Below are 21,461 nucleotides of genomic sequence, written 5' to 3' on the forward strand. Positions count from 1 at the left end.
ACCAATCACATGGCAGTTGATTCAATTTATTTAGGGGTGTGGTCCTGGTCAAGACAATCTCCTGAACTCCAAACTGAATGTCAGAATGAAGGAAAGGTGATTTAAGCAATTTTGAGAGTGGAATGGTTGTTGGTGCCAGACGGGCCGGTCTGAGTTTTCACAATCTGCTCAGTTACTGGGATTTTCACGCACAACCATTTCTAGGGTTTACAAAGAATGGTGTGAAAAGAGAAAAAACATCCAGTATGCGGCAGTCAGTCCTGCGGGCGAAAATTTCTTGTTATTGCTAGAGGTCAGAGGAGAATGGGCGACTGATTCAAACTGATAGAAGAGCAACTTTGACTGAAATAACCACTCGTTACAACCGAGGTATGCAGCAAAGCATTTGTAAAGCCACAACACACACAACCTTGAGGCGGATGAGCTACAACAGCAGAAGACTTCACTGGGTACCACTCATCTCCACTACAAATAGGAAAAAGAGGTTACAATTTGCAGGAGCTCCCCAAATGTTGCCTGGTCTGATGAGTCTCGATTTCTGTTAAGACATTCAGATGGTAGAGTCAGAATTTGGCGTAAACAGAATGAGAACATGGATCCATCATGCCTTGTTACCACTGTGCAGACTGGTGGTGGTGGTGTAATGGTGTGGGGGATGTTTTCTGGGCACACTTTAGGCCTCTTAGTGCCAATTGGGCATCGTTTAAATGCCACGGCCAACCTGAGCACTGCTTCTGACCATGTCCATCCCTTTATGGCCACCATGTACCCATTCTCTGATGGCTACTTCCAGCAGGATAATGCACCATGTCACAATGCTCGAATCATTTCAAATGAACATGACAATAAGTTCACTGTACTAAAATGGCCCCCACAGTCACCAGAGCTTCGTGCCCTAGATGTATATCCCACAAATCTCCATCAACTGGAAGATACTATCCTATTAATATGGGCCAACATTTCTAAAGAATGCTTTCAGCACCTTGTTGAATCAATGCCACGTAGAATTAAGGCAGTTCTGAAGGCGAAAGGGGGTCAAACACAGTATTAGTATGGTGTTCCTAATTAATTCTTTAGGTGAGTGTATATATTGGTGCTGCAGAATAGTGCTACAGGAAATACTACCGGTGATATAAAACCACACAACCCTTTTTCACCATTTTTTTTATCTATCCATCTGTGCTGCCTCAACGCATCATGTGCAGTTGTGTAACAATGAGCTTGGAAACTCAATGGAAACTTCCATTGTATTTTAATTCTAAATATATCCAGATAAAAATGTATTTCCTCCAGATCTAACAATGCTGCATTTAGTACAGCGTCAAAACCACTAAATGTCCCACTTCTGGGTAAGTTGACAAGACATATTTTTAAGAATAGAATGGCTGTGGGTGAATCATTTAACATTATTCTACTGGATTATTGAGAGAACTCAGCAGGGTTTTCCTTTGCAGAATAAATCCAATATTAATCGGCCAGATGAAAGAATCAAGGTTGTGTGTTGCAGGTTAATGAATTATACAATAAAAAGTGACACAGGACAGAGTATGATGGGAAGGAAAATTGCTGGAGGGCTGATTCCATAACTGATGAACCAAGCTCATGAACTTTAAACATCACCTGCTGTAAGCACATATCTTCAGAAACACCACACATGAAGCAATCTATGTAGCCTAGTGCTATTAAACTATAGTGACAGCCCAAACGCACACACAAATATAGGCGAAAGAAAAACGCATGGGAACCCACACACAGACGTATACGTACAAACTGACTATACACCCATGCATTTCTGGCTTTTCACAGGTGTGAAGCCACATCCTGTGCTGCCTTAAACACAGCTTTCCATGAGCTCAGATATGTGACATTGAGCAATCATTGTGTTTAAGTAAGCACACTCACGAATAGTCTCTCTCACTTACACACACGTGCAAAAGCTTTCATGTGTAACCGTCTTGCTCTCACACACACAATGCAGTTTTTTTTTTAAAGATTAACGTACAGATTTATTTTTTTAGTGTCTGAAGGATGAATTTCTTTCTATTTTTCCTAATACATAATGTTTACAGAAAATGGAGGTACTACAGCTAACAATCTTGTCTAGTATAATCAACAGTGGTTGGTAATTGTCAGACCCTTTTCTTCTGAGGTTGTTCTAACTTAAGGCAAAATTCTAAAATTTTACCGTTTACAAGAAGTGCCACAGGATTTTAAATGACCACAGAGTGTCAGGACCTCGGTTTACCGTCTCATCCGAAGGACGGACCACAGGTCATAGCATGAGAAATCAAATTTGACTTGATGTTTTGACATATAAGAGGTCTTTGTACCATTAAAACATCTTCCAAGTTCAATATCATAAACACCCTCCTCAATCAAGCTCATTTTGATATTGCTTGATCTATGAAGTACATTTGCATATGACTCCCTCCAGAGCAAGACATTGACGAATCGTCACACCATCATCACCCGCCCACAGGTATTTAATCGCTTAATGGCTTACATTTGCCTACACTGGATGCGAGCGTCGTATTGAATCACGTCAAATGTAAATAGTACCCACTAATATCACCGATATAGTGTAGATTGTGTAGATACTGGTATATATATATAGCTCCAAAACCACTTAATCCAGCGAAAGTAAGCATTTGTGCCCGAAGAACCTCCCCTTAACACAAATGTTCCATCCTAGCTTCCCTTCCCGTAATCTGGCAGCAGACTTAAACTATGACACAATCCTTTCTGTAGCTGTCGGGCTCATGTCAGCCTTACATTTGGCACACAATGGCTCCCACTGTACCAGTACATGACTCATGAGAGAGTTACAGTGAGAACACAGCTTATACATTATCTCAGCACCCTGTCTCTGACTTTCCAATCCTCTTTCTCTCGGCCATTCCCCTTTTCTCACTCTCGTTCCTCTCCACCTCTCAGAGGACTGACCAGTTGTGCAGTTAGCAGTGTAGACACAGAGCAGTTCCAGAGCTGAAGTCATGGTGAGGTCGTCCAGCAGGAACCAGGGCCACAGGGCCAACAGCACCGCTGCCAGACGCAGCTCTGTAGCCACAGTCTGTGAGGAGAAAATTATTCACGCATTAATCAAATGAGATGACATTTGTCGTAATCAGTCAATGTTGGATATTTAATTGTTCATGCTAATTTATAACATTTACATTAAACTTAAGCCAGTGTTAGCTGTAAGGTAATCGCTAAAAAGATCCCTAGTAATCACTAGTAAATCCCAAAATTGATTTTATTTGGAAATGAATTCATATGCTAGAACACACAAAAAGTTACGTTTTAGATTTAAATGGGCAAATGCTTAAATGTGCTATATGTAACTTTTTCACTCTACTAAAGCATAAAAATACCATAAAAGGTTAGAGAACATGCTGAGTTCACAATACTCGTTTCTCTGAAAAACACTTGATCTCACCCACTGCCAGTTCACCCAAAAGTATTTTGACACCCCAGGATGCTAGTTGGCAGGAAACACAGCATATCGCAGCAAGCAAACAAACTGGGTCAGAGATTGCAGATTCTACCCAACCTAAAAAGCCTCTGTATCCAACTAAAAATCTCTATGAACGAGAGCATTTTTAAACACTGATAAATCAACTAATCAGTGTGCAAGTCTCCTAAACCTTTATCGTCAATTGCGCTCGTTCCTGTTGCGTGTCCTTAAACTGGCAACCTACGTGAGCGTCGAGTCTGAGGAGGAGGAGATGGGGGAAACGTCGATCTCAGATATTTTGAATTTAGACTGCAGTACCCATTTCAACCACTAGCCATCATTAAATGGTAAATGGACTGCATTTATATAGCGCCTTCATAGACCTAATGGCCACCAAAGCGCTTTACATTTGCCTCACATTCACCCATTCATACACCGACGGCGGTGTCAGCCATGCAAGGCGCCAGCCTCGACACTTGGTCAGGTGGAACCGAGGATTGAACCACCAACCTTTCGGTTTGTAGACAACCCACATGAACCACTGAGCCACTGCTGCCCCATCATTCTCACAGACTGTTGGCCTGGTTAAAACCAGACCATTCTCAGTTGTGGCAAAGCGTCATAGACAAATCATTTCCAGAGGGGCGTCACCAACGGACGTCGCGGGTAGACCTTAAACCAATCAGAGCGATGAAGGAGATGACGTATGCAGAGCGGCGGCCGGCGGAGAAACATCTCAGTGTTGTTCTTTGCTAGTTTTTTTAACAAAAAGGAAACGTTCAAATCACTTAAAACAGACGCGTTAGCTGATTCGAACGAGTGATGTTCGACGCCGGCATCCATCTTTGTAATGTAGGCTACAAAATCTGCAGCGCTGTCGTCATCGTGTAAAGCCCTCCCCAACGTTTCTGATTGGTGCCGCGATTTTGAAGGATTGGAAATGGGCTTGAATGAGCTCTTTGCCAGACTAACTTTCAGAGCAAATCTAAATTTGCTGGAAGTTGTCTGGGTTTTCCCAGGCTAATAGACTGCACCTTTAAGTGTATGATTCAATCTTTATTGCAGTTATTATTATATTTCTATAGAATGTTATATGTTTGGCAACAATTCTTCAAATCAAATTGATGTGTATAGATTTTCATTTTCTAAACAACCATGTAAGACATATCATGGCCATATTCCAGTATGACAATGTCAAGATTCATCAGGGTCAAATTGTGAAAGAATGACTAGGGGGGAGCATGGAGTCCAGACCTTAAATTCAGAGAAAGTCTTTGGGAATGCGCTGGAACAGACTTTACAGAGTACTTGGCTATTATTTTATTATTTATCCATCAAGAAGTGCGTCAATTTTGGGTCAAGATTTTGTCTCGACAATGCAAAAGTCAAGCACTCTGGATGAAAGGGAAAGTTACACACTCCATCAATTAGGTTTAGAAGAACTGTTTCCAGAGCAATCACACCAGGGGTCCTTTTACCGTAATCAAAACGAACATGTTAAGTGTGAACACACCCCTTGAGTAGAAAACGTTAATTACAAAAGTAGAAAAATATTACAGGGTTTTTGTTCGAACGTTCATTGAAAGGCTGTAAATTAGGCTGCTTAATAGGTAAAACAGTTAAAACAGCTCTCCGGTAGAATATTCACTTTCCTTTGTACTTCACAGAAATGATCACGACTCATTATTCGCACACAAGCATCTTGCTGGGTGTCATGCAGGTTTTCTTGTAAAGACTGCATCTCAGTCCTTACAAGAAAATCTGCATGCAAACCCACAGTGTTTCAAACCCACAAGACCACCTTTTGAGAACGTCTGCGGATACTGTACGATGAATACAACTACTTAAATAATAATCACAGGGAACATTATTTGATATGACGTACTTTGCATTCATTATGTTGATATAGGCAATTTCGCAGAATCTCTAGAATCATCTTAAGTTCTCTCATGCTGTTCTCCACCTGCTGACATTGAACAAAGACAAAACGGTTAGAACAGGATATCATGCTGTTAATGGAAATTTTGATACCATCTTATTTGTAAATGCATACATTTATGTTGTATTTTCCCTGTTTGTGTTAATTATAATTCCAAACACGTCATAATAAGGTAATAAATCTTAACCAAAATTGCAGTACATAACAAATTCACAGAGCACACTGTGATTTACTGAAGTTTGGCATGTTCCTGGATCAGCATCTTTTGTTATGTCTAGAAATACACTCATTTCAACCGTAACGCAACCTCTAAATTTAGACAGCAGTGATTATTTAATAGTCTTGTCGATCCAGGACCAACAAAGGATGTCGATCCAGGAACATGTCTTACTTTAAACACATAGATTAGTTCCCATATTTTCTAATCTAAATAATGGTTAAAGACATGACAGTAATTAGTGCCTGTATTTATACATAAAAAAAAAATAATAATAAAATGGCCAAGGTGATTTAAAAACCTAAGATTACAAAGAAAGTATTATTAAAAGGGCTAAATGAAAGAACAATTTGGCAAAATTATTTCTTAAAATAAAAAAATATATAAAATAAAACATCAGATTATTTTTTTAAAAGACCATTTTGGACATATTTGTCACTGACCCATACGTGAATCAAGTTTGTATACATTTTAATGGAGTTTTACCAATGATCTGCATTATATAAGCAATAATGAGTGTTGATGTTATTATAAGTTATAATAAAGTGTAACCAATAGGAAATCAACTGGTTATATCAACTGAACCAAAGGATTGCTTCAGTTTTGATGTGTTGTCACATCTGTGACAGTAGTCTCCCCCTCTACCTCCCTCCTCCCTCTTAACAGGTTTTCAGTGTTTCTGATGTTGAATCTGTCTGTCATGTTGCTGGAACCCTATGTACCTTCCTCCTGTGAGTGCTCTTGCCTGTTTTCACAGACTCCAGGTGAAGCTCTGCGTAAATGTGCTTCATGCGTTCCACACAGCTGTCAATCACGCCAGCTGAAGAGGGAGAAGAGACATGCATCAGTCTATGTATGTACTCATCAATCAGACAGTGACATCAGGCATTAAACACAAACATAATGTAACCTGGGACTTAAACGAATGTGTGTATGCAAGATTTCCTCCTAGTTGAGGTTATAGCACCTTTTTAACAGCTATGCATTAAGGGGGCCATTTTCTACACTATGTAGCATCTTTCCCACCTGAAGTTTACTTTTTATGTTACGCAAGTAATGCGTATCAATTTATTATACATTATAATTCTCCACCCTCTTTGATAGGAATAAAATCCTAAAAGAATAAAACAGGATGTTTATGCTACTGTACCTTTAAGACTTCTTTATGCTACTGTACATTTAGGATGCCGATTACGAATATGCATTAATATGGAAATTGGGAAACAAGCAAATGTTATGACACCAAACCTATGATTTCTCTGTTAAACAAAACAGTGTGATTTGATCATTTCCATAAATGGTTTGAGGGGAATGGGGAGGGCGCTTTGCATTCAGCGTATGCATATAGTTCCTCATTGTGTAATGTTGAAAAACAATGAACAGATCTTTACCTTTACATGCGTAACTCTGAGCACTGGCACTACAGGCTAACAGAGACATGAACGTTTTGGCCATCACCTTTTTGAAAGGATCCTGGAACAGAATCTTCTCATATTGCTGTAAATGAAACAATAAACAAATACATTTTTTTTTTGATACATTTTGGATCTTGAAAAAAATAATAATAATCTTGAATAGTTTATTATACGAAATAAAAAAAAAAATCATATTCATTTTTTTAAACAACAAAGATACCTTAATATAACTCATAAAATAATTATGTTTATTACAAAATATATTAAAAAAATGTATCATTTATTCTAATTATTGGGCGATCCGAGTTCAAGTCCCGGCTCTGGGACTTTTCCAGATCCTGAAAATGTTTTAATTAAAATAATAATGCTATTTTTTTTTTTCCAGAGGAGCTTTGTGTACGAGTTCTGTCAGGAATCATCCACAATCTCAAATAAGCAAATAGTTTTAAATAGCTACCAATCTAAAACAACTACTAAGCATACAAATGCAAATCTGAACAAATTATAAAGAATACATAAAAGAATATGCTTGCCATCTCCGAGAGTAAGACAGAGAAATATCATGTAGCAGCTCATGTTGTACAAGGTTTAAATAATTGAAATACACGTATTAAATAGTAGAAAATTATGTAGTATAGAGTTCGGTACCAAGTCGGTACTGAAATTTAATAACTGTGACACGGAGCGCTGTCGAGCGGAATCAACTGTAAACATCTCTGTTTGCCCATTGTACTAACGTCACATCGGATATGTCTGTGATTGGCTACAATGATCAGCACTTCAAAAACATGTTGCAAATATACATCTGTGACGCTCTTCACAGATGGCTTACACAGAAAAAGACAGGAGCTTTTGAATGCAGGCGTCTTCAGCATAGCGCTCTCAAATGCTCCTGCTTTCAAAACACTTTCAAACACATCTGTGTGTTGATCATTGTAGCCAATAATAGAAATAAACGATGAGCAAGTGAACACAATGGCCAATCAGAAGTGTTTACGATTCCACTCAACAGCGTTACAATTTTAAAATTTCAGTACCGACTTGGTACCAAATTCTGTACTTTTTGACAACTCTAATGAAGTATTTTAGTTGATGTTACTCTCGCCAAGCGCTGATTTCTGAGAGACACACAGAGACGGCAGCTTGATTTGTGCTCATGAATTTACACTCATTCATTTTACACACTCATTATATTGTATAGTGATGTATATAGCTATAAATATAAAATAATTATATAGCTATAATACCATACTATCCCTTGGCTCACCTGCTATCCAGCAAACAGGCGGAGTGACTAATATTTTTTAATGTTATTTGGCAGAATTCGTTATTCGTTTCAAAGACATTATCTTTGAAACACATGCTTTGGACACATCCTTTGTACATACACACCATTCTCAATCAGATTTGAGAACATAAATGCATTTTCCCTTAAAAAATAAATAGACATTACAATTGCACTTGTCACATGTTTTATAGTCATCCAATCATATTTGATATTGCCATTTTGTCAAAGTGCTTGCCAAATTTTGTCCATGGAACTTGTCAATGAACAGCCAACAGAAGTTGTATCTGTTACCATTCACAACCTAAACTAAATCAGTTACCTCTAATAATAGTTGACACATGACCTCTCCAGGCTCAAAAGATAAGACCGCTGTTAGTGAGGAGCTTTTGGTCAGATCCTCAGCGTGGCCTCCCGATCTCCTCTTAGCCTCCTCTGTGAACAACACACACAGAAAGTGCAGGGTCGACGTGTAGAGAGAAGACTCTGCGCCCGATTGGTTCAAACACACACGGATGGTATCTGTCACAAGAGAAGGCAAAGACTAAACAAAGAATCCTAATATTTCATTTTCAGAGCTTTTCTCGAACTCCAACTTCGAGACAAGAAGATGCAAAATATACAAAACTTCGCAACAAACAATCTTCACCACAAGGGAACATCTGACGTCAAGTCTCTCCAAACTCGCAAGCTTTTAAAAAGGGCTTCCAAAGCTTGGATACCTGCAGGCAAGTCAGCGAGTCTACTGCCCACCCACCTGTTTTAGGATTTTCTACCACATCCATCAGATCTAAAGCAGGCGGATTGTTCCTCCTGTCTCTGTCCCAGTCTGTCATATGCAGCAGGGACACCCATCCACATATACAAGCATAATGAGCTAGCCTCCCACTCCATCTGTCTCCTCCATTCTCAACATCTATCCAGCATAAGAGGATCTTGCATCTAAACTCCTCAATCTTTCTTTCCCCTCCGTCCCTATGCACTTTCATCAGGCTTGCCACCATTTTTTCTTTGTACTCGTCTGCCTTCTCGCTCCATTTGCCTGTCTCTACCCTTTGTAACACACTTTGGTGTGTGTGTGTGTGTTTGTGTGCGTCACCTGAAAAGCACTGCCAGTGTTTCCCCAGTGCCACACCGACAGATGGGCCGACCGCAGCTTGGTTCCTGCGCAGCAGAGTAGCCAGGAGCATCAACACATCAGCCCAGGTGTTGAGCACTGCACCCTGGGCCTGCGCATCTAAGGACCAAAACAACCACACACTCATCTAAAAACAATTTTCTTTCATTTGAAGGTCTTGTTTGGAAGGTTTTGGATTTGCTGTGGACTTTGCGTGTTACCCAAGTCAGCGACAGACAGCGTGAGGATGGAAATTAGGTTGTTCAGCAGGGGTTTGAAGAGCTCTCGGTGGATTGGCGCATCCTCACTGTGCATTGCTGCTGACTGGAGGAGCTTACAAAAACTTTGCACATAATACAAGCTACTCAGCACCTGAGGGAGAAACAAGGGGGTGATGGGTGGGAAAGAGAGAGTCAGTGGTAACGAGTGGCGAGTTACCTGTGAAAAAAAACCCACATGCAGCACTTTGGTTTCACAACCCTAAACGACAACAAATAGCCGACTAATTGGAACTGAACCAGAAACTACGATGCCCTTATTGTACTTGAGGTAGAATAGCATTTTTCTAGCATGAGTGTGTGTACTTAAATTAAAAAGGTTATGATGGGTGATGATGTTTTAATGAAACCTGACGGGTTTCTGCCCTTCCATTGAAAGTCAAGGATCTAAAAAGGTCATAAAAGCTCAGTTTAATCTAATTCTTGTGAACAGATTTAATCGCTTTAAAATCAGATTTAATTTAGGCTTTTTTATGTACATCTTAATGAGACACGCATACATAGAGCACATCAAACCTGGTAAACACAGAAGCTCAAACGTTCGTGCTTGATGCACGAGAACCAATGAAGTTTGTTGCATGTGTTTGTGTGAATAAAAGCCTAAATTAATGACCTTTTTGGAAATTTTCCGTTTTGATGTACTACCCCATTAAGCACAAGTGTGTATGTGTTAGCAGCCCTTTATGTTTAAAATGGAGTCGGACAATGATGGAGAGACTCAAGAAGAAGTGATAACGTGTAGAATGCAACAGGACGTTTCTGAATGTTTAGTTGATGAATTGATGTTGCTGATGTGGAGTTAACTATCTTCAATTAGCATATTCTGTCATGATTATCATAAATCACTAGTGTGGGAACTGTTGGAAGATGCCTACAGTGACATGATACAGTGATATTGCATGTGAAAAGACTTACAAATGTGCTCTAATACAACAGGTCTTCTCAACATGGACTGAGTGTTCCCGGTTTATGTAAATTTTAGGGAGGAATGTCATGTGATCCCTACCAGCCGTTTGTTGTGGTCCTTAAAAAAATGATTTCTTTAAAAGCAAATATCTTCCTTTGCTTTGAACTTTGAGCGTTGTAACTTTGCAGATGTTGTTTATGCTGAAACAGCAACATTACAAAGTGAAATCATAATCGTCCGCCCCTTTAAGCATTAAGTAAGTTAAGTTAGCTTTTACTGCTTAAGATATATCGCAATTCTGGTTTGAATGAGTTTAAAGACATTTTTATCAGTCATAACTTCTGAAGAAAAATGTTAAAATGTTTACTGTTAATGTGTAGATTTTGAAGGGGAAGGGATTTATTCATGGTAAAATGTGTGAGATACCACTAAAGACCAATTCACACTGTACGAACAGAAGCAGACCAACACCAACAGTCAGCAGATTACAGCACGTCACTTCTCAGACATTTTAATTCCGAACCAGCATGTTCAATCCACGAAAGACAGACGGCAACAGGCTCTGACAGGTACCACACTGTTTCGACAAAACCTGATGAAGTGCCTGTTTGGGGCGGTGTGCCATCTGTTGGGGCGGTGTGAATTGACCTTAACAGTACTATATTCTTACTTAAAAGTATTCATCAAAAAAAACCATGCATGTTCTGGAGGGCGTATAGAAGTTTGTGAATGGGTTTGTGTTCCAATTTTGTGGATATTTTCTGAGCTTTCAGTGGCGTTCTGCAGGCGCACATTCCCTTATGACAGATTGGTGTTTAAGTGGAGGTAAAAAATCCCATAATGCACCTGGTTCCTAGCATCTTCCATAGCAGCTGGCAGAAGAGGTGTCCTTAACTCACTGACACATTGAGATATGGTCACAGCATCCACCACACTGAAACAGACAGCACACAACCAACAGGAAAGTCATGCAGCTGAGCTCACAGGGTTTTTCCCCAGTCTAAATAGATGAATATCTAATGTTAAAGTGTTGTTAGGTAAACCACGAAAATTCATTTATACTTAACCCTCAATCGGGTCATGGGGTCTATATGACCCCAATTGACTTTTACTTAATAAAAAATAAAAAATCTCAGTGGAATACGATTTTGTGACTTTTTATACATTATCTATCTAAACACACACACACAAACAAAAAAAAACTGGGCTTGATTCGGTTGTTCTGAAGGTATGTAAAAAAAATGTTTACACTTCTGGTCTTTGGGGCCAATATGACCCCACATTGAAATGAATGAGAAATGTGAAGATAAATATATTTTCTTCATGTGTTCAAAAAACAAACAAAAAAAAAAATCCAGCATAAATCTGAAATTTTTTACACAGAAAGGAAGGCCTAGTACTAGAGCATAAATGCAATGTATCATAAAAAAATAATATTTCAAATGCAAGCTAATGATGTAGTTGAGGAATTGTGTGGTATATGAATACAAAAGTACTTTATATCTCCAAAAACACAGCATTAATGAATAGATGAGAAGTAAACCAAAATAATGATATATTATTTGTATGATTAAAAATGTATATTTTTTGTACAATTACTCAATCAATTGTTGGGGTCGTATAGACCCCGAAGCCCAGAAGTGTAAACAGGAAACGAAGACCATTTGAAGGTTAATTATGAGTGTGCACGAAAATAAGGTAAGAGATGAGCTCATCATTGTTATTTTAGTTTTATTAATGTTTTGAATTCGCTTTTTTAAATATATATTTTTAGTTTTCATATTAATTTTTGTTTCATTTTTAGTAATTTCGTTAAGTGCTTTTGTCCTTTTTAGTGTTTTTTTTTATTTTAATTTATTTAGATTTCAGTTTTAGTTCATTATAGTTTTTATTTATTTCCAGTTAATAATTTTAGTGCATTAACGTAAACTTATTTCAGTTTATTGCCAAAGCAACATTTCTAATTTTTGTTTTTCAACTAATATTTGGGTAGCACTTTATTTTACAGTCCTGTACCCCATGTACATACTATGTGCTTATTATAGTAATTACAATAAATGGTAATAACTAGGTACTAACCCTAAACCTACACATCAACCTTACCTTATATTACCCAGTATGTTCTGTAAGTACACTTTAAATACATGTACTGAAAAATAAAGTGCAGCTAATATTTATATCAGCTTTATTTCAATTAACAGAAAAGCTTTTAATAGTTGTATTGGTGCACAGGTCTGCATGTCATACATGCGAGTCTGTGATGAACTGCTAATATTAACTATATTTTTTTAGTAAACATTTATATAAGTGACAATAAAGTCAACAATTTTACGCTATTCTGTAGAGCGGCTTTTAATAATTTTCCAGTCTATTACTGTAAAGCTGCTTTGAAACAATGCATATATAAATAAAGGTGACTTGACTAATAAGGCGTTAGTATGAAGATTGTATATAAATAATCCCAGAATTCTGCAGAATATCTGTTTGTCTTCACATGTCTCTCTAACCTGGCCATGCTCTGAAGTATGTGGTTGTGCTTGAGGGCAGAGAGACTAAACTCAGGAAGCACAGCCAGCAGGTTCTCCAATAGACCGCACACGGACAGCAACAGGTGAGGGGTTACTATAGCAACAGGCTCGGTCCTTCCCCCTGGGTGGGACTCTTGAGTGAGGGCGGAGTCTGAGCTGTCCGTGTCACTCTGACCTACAACACAAAGAATTAACAGCAGAAAGACTCAAATCACTAAAGACTGAAAGAAACTAAGACCAAACTGTCAGTTGGTAAAAATTCCCCTCCCCCTAAAAAAAGTCATACCCTGAGCAGTGAGTCTGTTAACTGGAGTGTCCTGGATTCCAGCAACACCTGAGGTCGGAACTGGAGAATGTGTCCCACTAGAGCTTCCTGATGGAATCTGAAGAACACAAACCGGCATGATAACAATTTGAAAACAGTTATGAATATAACATGATAGACAGTACAACAACACGGCATTTATTTGAGAAAGAAATCTTATTAAGATAATTCATGTATTTACTGTGTCACTGTTGATATTAAATGTGTCCTTACACATTAAATATCCTTACACATTTATACACATTAAATGTGTATAAAACTATTAATTTCTTTTAAAAAGGAAATCTTAACGACCACAAACAATTTATGGACATTAAATCAGCCTTCCTGTCATGCTGTTCAGGATATTCACTAGAAAAAAAAAAAAAAACATATTGGTAAAAAAAAAAGGTCAACCACAAGTGAAATGGTCTACTAACCAGAGTACTGGAGGTGGACATGGATCCCGAGCCTCGAGTTTGGTTTAAAGGAGCAAGCATCTCTCTCCAGTGCTTCAGAGAATCATTCAGATCGGTCTCTACACGAACATAAAGAAACACAGACCACTTCATTTACAAATAAAACAGTCATATTTACAACTAAATTATATGCACTGGAATAATTACAGTGTACTAACATGAAGATTTTGTTATAACAAGAATGACAAATATAAACACCATCATCTAAAATATGTGGCACACCCGCCATGATCTCTAGCACAGAAAAGTATTAATAATGTGTCTAAGCATATGGATGCCAAAGAGTCAGACATCCACTAATAGCTGGCAGTGCTCTGGGCGCGTGGACGCCGTACCCCGGGTGACATCGGCTGGCGGAGGGGGGCTGAGGGTGAAGGCATGTCTGCCCATGTAACAGCTCTTCACCATCTGGCCCACGCTTTCAAAAAACTGGCAGTGGTACAACAGAGCCTGCAGGGCAGGAAGCCCGACCAGACACAGTCCTGAATCCTCATCATGCACGCAGGGGCTCTGGGAGACACAAGAAAGGGACACAAGATAAAATGTTTAAAAAGGGGGAAATTTAATACTGAGGAAACCAGAAATCACCATAGACAGATTTGTTATGTCTACAGAGCTTTTAAGACCGGCTGTGATATTGATATTCAGTTCTCAAAGTTTATTCACATGTAAACATACCTGCCAGGCACACTCTTTGGCCTCTTCTGCATTAGCAGGCATTGGCATAACAAGGAGGTTTTGCAAAATAAACGCTGCCTATAGGGAAAGGAAACATAAAAGTCAGAAACACTGCCATCTTCTTGCAAATGAATGGAAATGCATGCTGGTTGAATTCTCAGTGGAATCTCAGAGAGCAGGCAAATTCTTTCAAAAGAGAAATGCAAACACAATCCTTTTAAACTCTGACTGAGGAATAGTTAAGATTCTTTTCTGTGCTAAGAGTCAACAGCTTTCACGCATGTCTTTCAAAAAAAAGTCTCAATTCAGAGTTAAGAAACACTGTCCAAACCAAAGCTGACAAAAACAAGTTTTATAAAATTATGAACCTAACATTTTAGCCTTACATTCCAGTGTAAGCCTGTGAAAAATGGGTCAATCTTCACATTGGACTCTGAACAAAAACAGCAGATGCTTTGAATGAAAATGCGAATTCACTCGTTGACAGATGGCCCTTATAAGGCAGTAAAAAATTATCTGTTACCCCTGTTAACAAAGCAGAACTGCTCTTATAAACACTACTTTTAGGCATTATACAGATAAGATAATGCCATCAAAACTTTCCTCACTGAAATGCAAAGAGTTTGCAGGTGCGACAAACCCCAAAAAGTAAACATCGCCCGATATATCCGAATATAAAAGGCCGGCGCTTCTTTCATGTCTCCAGTATCACACCACAGATGTGCTCTCTCGTTTCATTTCAACGCATCTGGTGCCATCTTGCACCTCAGTAATAGAGTACCGACTGCATTTACTGTAAAATGAAACCAGAGGACTTCTGTACAAATAGTAGGCCAATGGTAATATTGTTGAAGCGATCTTCTTGTGATTGTTTGTTTTGCACACTGTAAAATCTTACCGGTTTATTATCTTATAAGCACTTTCTTCTCTCTCAACTCAATATTTTTATGTCCCTCTCATCATTTATATTGTGAAAAGCTATATAATAAGTGGCATGACTGTACATTATCCCTTAAATGTCCATTTTGTTTGAACTTGTTCATTCATCTAGGCTCAAATCTGCTTGATCAGAAAGCTAATAAAATATTTCAATTCAAATCAATATTTCATGTCTATTATTCACTTATGAGTCAAGTAGCTGTGTAATAAGCGAGATAATGTAAATCCAGTTGGTTGTTAAAGCAAATGAAACCCTGACATGGTGATCAGGACAGGCTGGATTTACATTAGCCCTTACTAATTTGATTATATGTGACCTAGGGCAGGTTTATCTGGAATAAATTGTACCACAAAGAAAAATTTCCCTGTCAGTTTTAAACTGTTGATTTCAACCAACACTCTCTAGAGTTCAATATGCATCAGATGGCCAATGAACGGACAGAGTGCCGGTCCCTAGACTTTCAGTCTGGGTAAACACTAAGTTTTTTGTGTTGTGTTCAAGCTGAAGTTGGATGGACTCACCTCTCGGCGCACCATACTGCACTCCTGTCTATCCAGCAGGATGTTGAGTACCGTGGCCCACAGGCCACCTGAAATGTTCTGGCAACTCTCAGACAGCACCACACACCCTCTCTCTAGCGAACTCAGAGCCGCACCCACAGCCAGGCTGGCACAGCGCACCTAGAGCCAGACAAATGTACACACACACACACACACACACACACTTGTGTTCAGACCCTGCACATGTGCTTGGCAGTGCTAACTGCCATGGGCTCTTTGGCGTGTAGCACTGGCACGAATTTGTGTTTATCATGCCCATTATATTTTCAGTGCTCAGCATCTGCTGATCTGAGGGAGGCCTGGACATGCACGGGTACTTGGGAAAACTATCCAAAACAGAGGGCCAAGGCACACAAATTGCTAGATAAGGTTTTCATCAAAATTACAGACACATTTAATCATTTTACATCGACTATGACTGCATTCAGCACCAATGTACAGTGAATGTACATCTTTTAACAACTCAACTGATTCAACTTTCATGTATTTCATGTCCATGGACTTTAGACAAAATAATTTTTGGTTTAACATTTATATAAATGTATATGGGAAAATATGTCATAGAAATTTGCCTTGGCAACTATTAAGTTATGGTATCAAAATTACTAATTCTAAAACGAAAGTGAAATAGAAAAAAGCATATAAAATTACTAAAATGAAAACTGAAAATATAAAACTAAGCTAATTCAAAATGTTAATAAATAGAAAAAAGTATACAGAATAGTTAACTTCCCCATTAGTTCATTTTAAATGGTCCTAGGATGTAAAAATGCATTAAAAATATCATCAATGTAGTCTCAATTAACATGTACAGGAAAGCTGAATTCATAATGAGAATCAAATAATTAGCAAAAACTGTTTAAAACACTTAGCATGTCACATCACAGGAGACGTAAACTTCACAAAAGTATTTCATGTCAACTATTCAAAACAATACTTCATGTTGAGTACCTACTGTATGATGTCCCAATGTTTATTTTAGACGTGAAGGTCTCACCTCAGGGTCTCGGTCAACCCACAGGGGAATTAACCAGGCCAAGCCAAGCTGGGCAGCACTCTGCTCATCAGAACTTTGCTCTCGTCCCAAAGACCACAAGGATATCCAGTCCTTAATCAACACACAAAACGTGGAGCGTAAAACTGCTGTACTAATGGAACCGATACATAATTGGTAGTGTAATGATCAAACTTAGCGTTGAACGAGTTTCTTTCTTCTGATGAACATAAAAGAAGATCTTCTGAAGAATGTTGGTAACCAAATTCTTCAAAAATATTTTATGTTCATCAGAAGAAATGACATGAGGGGGGAGTAAATGATGACAGAATTTTCATTTCAACTACCCCTTTAAACCGGTTTCTAGAGATAAACTAAAATAATCGACCAATATTATGTTTACTGAATTGATTAGAAGAAGTGTTAGCACCCCCTTGTGTCAGTTTCAAAGCCTTATGATATCGTTTTCAATTGCAAAGGCATTTCTGACCTCATTTTTGGTTTCTTTCATCATCTCATGTGACAGGTGAAGCAGGCAGATAACAGCATTTTTTGTCACTCCTTTGCCCATGAAGGACATTGAATTTCCTCCCAAATCTACGTAGAATGAAGAGATGACCTGGGAAGAGCAGTCAAATAGGAACACGATCATAATTAGCTGTCTGGGAGATGAATAAGTATCATTTGTGCTTGAATTACATATTTTCATTTGCTATTTTTTTTTTTTATAAAACCACCTAGATATCAAGGTATATTCGAGTATGCCAGACAGTTGATGGACCCCATTGACTTCCATTGTATTTTTTTTTCCTACTATGGGGGTCTATCAACTCTCTGGTTACAGACATTCTACAAAATATCTTCCTTTTGTTTGAAAAAACTTGAGCCTGAGTAAATGATAACAGAATTTTCATTTTTAAGTGAACTATTCCTACTTTGATTACGTTATGGAGCAATATTGATGCAAAAAAAAAAAGAAAAAGAAAAACCCAAGATATAGCTGAGACTCGGCTGATTTGCATGAAGTGATTCATGCTCAAGTGTTTGGGAACATCTTTGACCCTGTATGAGTGTGCGTTTAATGTGTTCTGTCTGGATGAGAGAAACATGAAGCTTGTTTATAATCTGCGTAGCACTTGAGAACATGTGTGTATGCATACTTCCAAGAGGCCACTGAGGTATTTGAGGCAGAGTGTGTTTGGCTCCATGCTGGGTGCGTGTGTGCTCCAGCCAGGCAGTGCGGTCACATGGGCCATAGTCCTGAGCGTGCGCTCAAGAGAGGGCAGGCCGTAGAAGCAAGGAGCGTCGGACACGCGCAGGCACTGTAGCAGGCGCAGAGACAGCTCAGAAGCAAACGGTCCGGACAAAACCCCACACATCCTTAAAAGTAGACGAAAAATGCATCATAATACAACCCCAAATCAAGAAAAGTTGGGACATTTTGTATAATGCAATTAAAATGAAGAATCTGTCATTTGTTAATTCTCTTTCAACTTGAACTGAAAAAAGTGCAAAGATTTTCAGTGATTTACTGAACAACAAATTTTGATTTTGGTGGCTGCTACACACTCCCAAAAATGTTTGATTCCGGTACAGTATGTTGTGGGTTGATTGCGGTACGCTGTGGCTTGATTCCCTTGTGTTGTGGCTTGATTTTGTTACGTTGTGGTTTGGTTCTGATAGGTTGTGGCTTGATTCCATTACTTTGTAGCTTGATCTGTTGTGTTTTGGTTTGATTATGTTGTGGCTTGTTTCTGTTGTGTTCGGGGCGGGGCTTGATTCCGCTATGTTGTCAACTTTGTGACACTAATTGGTCACTATTCATAAGTTTGGAGTCAATACGATTTATTGCAACAAGGATGCATTATATTGACCAAAAATGACAGTAAAGACATTTATAAAAGTAGCTTAGCAGTATGAGTAGTATCAGGGCTAGTAACCAAAAACTTGCAGATTTTGAATGCCTTGATTGTGTTTTAATTTTTAAATTATCTGTTGTTTTTATTAAAATAATTGATGGTTTCTATTCTGATTGTGTTTTAATTTTTAAATTATCTGTTGTTTTTATTAAAATAATTGATGGTTTCTATTCTGATTGTGTTTTAATTTTTAAATTATCTGTTGTTTTTATTAAAATAATTGATGGTTTCTATTCTTTTTGCAACATCAGATCACTCATTTCATGTTTAAACCTATAGTATACTTTTTTTTTTGCAAAGAAACATTTTATGGCATAACATTCATGCCATTTTAAATTAAGTTTATTGAATTATGGAAGAATTACACACTAAAACGATCATTTCATAACATAGAAGGATCATAAAAAGCACCGATAAATGTTAGATTGCTGCTCATAAACTGAAAATGCATGCAGGGAAATGTCTTAGTAGATCAGATTTGCATTACAGAGCCTTGACACATCAACAACTAACAGTGGGAGTTTCCAATTTACGGATCCCTTAAGGTGTTTTCAGAAGAGTTATTCCATAAATAACAAAATTAAATCAAAAGCATCATTAGATTTGTACTTCCCCCAGATGGCAGGTAGAAGCAGAAATCTCCTAATGAGGATAGTTAAACATTTTATGCATGTGCAGGAGGAAGAAAAGGAAGAGTGTTTTATGAATAACAAATCTGCCTTGTCGGTCTAAATGGTTTCAATGAGTGTGTTTTGGGGAGTAAACAGATGTGACAGAGTGTTTTAGCACCCTCACTAACCACAGGTGCATGCAAAACTCAATAGATGCTACGGCTCTTGAATACATTTGAAGATTTAATTAAAATACACAGAGGCCTGCAAACCAATGATCTTGATAGAAAAAAAGACCAGAATCCAAAAAGGGATATCGATTTTACTTCATAAAGTTTTTAGAAGCTTCTTGGTGCCATGGCTTGGGGGTCAACGCACATGTTCTGGGCACATTGAGCTGCGGTGTGCATGTGGGTGACGGGTTTGAGCTTCACAAAATCTCTCTAACTACATAACTATCCAATGAAAGAGGAAACGTTTGGAGTTCTGAAGTTTGGAGTCAGTTATTTAAAAAAAAAAAAATTAAAACATTTATTCAGCAAGAAAGTATTAAATTGATCCAAAGTGACAGTAAATATTTTTCTATTACAACTTTCTATTCAAAGTATTAATGAAGTATCTTTGTTAGGCATGTCATTATTATTGATTAATCGCCTGATTGTGGTCATTTGATCTAAATGAAATTATTTCAGATAACAGCAATAATTTTCCCATTTATATTTCATTCACATTTTGCCAAAAAATATAAAAAACTATTTTAAAAGGACTTCAAGAGATTTAAAGGCTTGTGGGTTTAATCAGAATGCATTATATTATATTATATACAAAACAGAATTAAATCATCAATCACAATTATTTCTATGCCAATTAATCAGCACAAAATTCATGATCATGACAGCCCAATCACTGTATCCACTAAAGTATGAGTAAACTTTTCAAACATCAATATTATTAATAAATGTTTCTTGAGCACAAAATACACATATTGGAATGATTTCTGAAGGACCATGGTGCCACTAAAGACAGGAATAATGATGCTAAATATTAAAATTTAGCCGTCACAATATTACATATTACAATATTTTTACTGACCAGAAAAGACTTCTTTAAACAATAAAATTAAAGTTACCAATCCGTATTTTTTGGTTGGTAGTACTAGTGTATTAAGGTTTATCAGTCAAAGGAGATACTGAAGAACTTTAATTTCTATAGTCTTCAAACAGGAAATAGGTCCAAGTCAATTTTCAGGTGCCAGTGTGTGTGTGGGTATGTTCTATAGATAGAGCGGTCTGATGGTTGACTCCATGTGTTAAAGAATATGAGTGAGTCAGTAAGTGTGGGTCTGTTGTTAAATGAGTCAATTGTGTGTGTGTGTGTGTGTGTGTGTGTGTGTGTGTGTGTGTGTGTGTGTGTGTGTGTGTGTGTGTGTGTGTGTGTGTGTGTGTGTGTGTGTGTAGGTGTGAAAGTGACTCATTCAGTGTCCCTGAGTTTGTGAGTCACGTGTCACCAACCACAGTGTGTGTGTTACCTGTCAGAAGTGTGTGACATTCGAAGCAGCAGAGTGTTGAAGAGGCCTGTCAGTTCTCTCTGTAGCCGGTGACTGAGGTGGGCCTGAAGCTTGCCCGCTTCCCCCTGTGACTGGATCTGTGTGTGGGTCTGCAGTTCAGCACTCAGCAACAAGTTCAGCAGGGTGTGTGACTCCTATACACATGAATACACATCTAGTCAACAATGTGATCTGTCAATTACAGCCAGTTTACACCTCCTAATTCAGCTGAACACAATTTGATGACCCCATCCTTATCCTCCACAGGAACGACAACTAAAAACAGCAGC

At 38.1% G+C, this 21,461-nt stretch overlaps 1 protein-coding gene across 2 annotated transcripts in view; it reads right to left on the reverse strand.

Moving 5' to 3' along the window:
* The window catches only part of rttn (rotatin), a 55,877-nt gene that overhangs the window by 3,823 nt on the left and 30,593 nt on the right, over positions 1 to 21,461 (reverse strand). Inside the window, exons 27-44 of one of the 2 annotated variants that reach the window (XM_039666742.2) lie at positions 21,154 to 21,326; positions 18,256 to 18,475; positions 17,586 to 17,714; positions 17,099 to 17,209; positions 16,063 to 16,221; positions 14,602 to 14,679; positions 14,259 to 14,433; positions 13,885 to 13,982; positions 13,427 to 13,523; positions 13,120 to 13,315; positions 11,459 to 11,546; positions 9,649 to 9,799; positions 9,410 to 9,547; positions 8,633 to 8,832; positions 7,002 to 7,107; positions 6,333 to 6,430; positions 5,340 to 5,417; positions 2,944 to 3,070 (exon numbers count right to left, since the gene is read on the reverse strand). In XM_039666742.2, coding sequence (XP_039522676.2) covers positions 2,944 to 3,070; positions 5,340 to 5,417; positions 6,333 to 6,430; positions 7,002 to 7,107; positions 8,633 to 8,832; positions 9,410 to 9,547; positions 9,649 to 9,799; positions 11,459 to 11,546; positions 13,120 to 13,315; positions 13,427 to 13,523; positions 13,885 to 13,982; positions 14,259 to 14,433; positions 14,602 to 14,679; positions 16,063 to 16,221; positions 17,099 to 17,209; positions 17,586 to 17,714; positions 18,256 to 18,475; positions 21,154 to 21,326 — 2,422 coding nt within the window. Of the gene's footprint in view, positions 1 to 2,943; positions 3,071 to 5,339; positions 5,421 to 6,332; positions 6,431 to 7,001; positions 7,108 to 8,632; positions 8,833 to 9,409; positions 9,548 to 9,648; positions 9,800 to 11,458; positions 11,547 to 13,119; positions 13,316 to 13,426; positions 13,524 to 13,884; positions 13,983 to 14,258; positions 14,434 to 14,601; positions 14,680 to 16,062; positions 16,222 to 17,098; positions 17,210 to 17,585; positions 17,715 to 18,255; positions 18,476 to 21,153; positions 21,327 to 21,461 lie in introns of both variants that reach the window. The other variant, XM_039666741.2, reaches the window with a different exon arrangement.

The sequence above is a fragment of the Pimephales promelas genome, chromosome 22 (assembly GCF_988280905.1).
Source record: "Pimephales promelas chromosome 22, fPimPro1.hap1.1, whole genome shotgun sequence".
In the NCBI taxonomy this organism is placed as follows: Eukaryota; Metazoa; Chordata; class Actinopteri; order Cypriniformes; family Leuciscidae; genus Pimephales; species Pimephales promelas.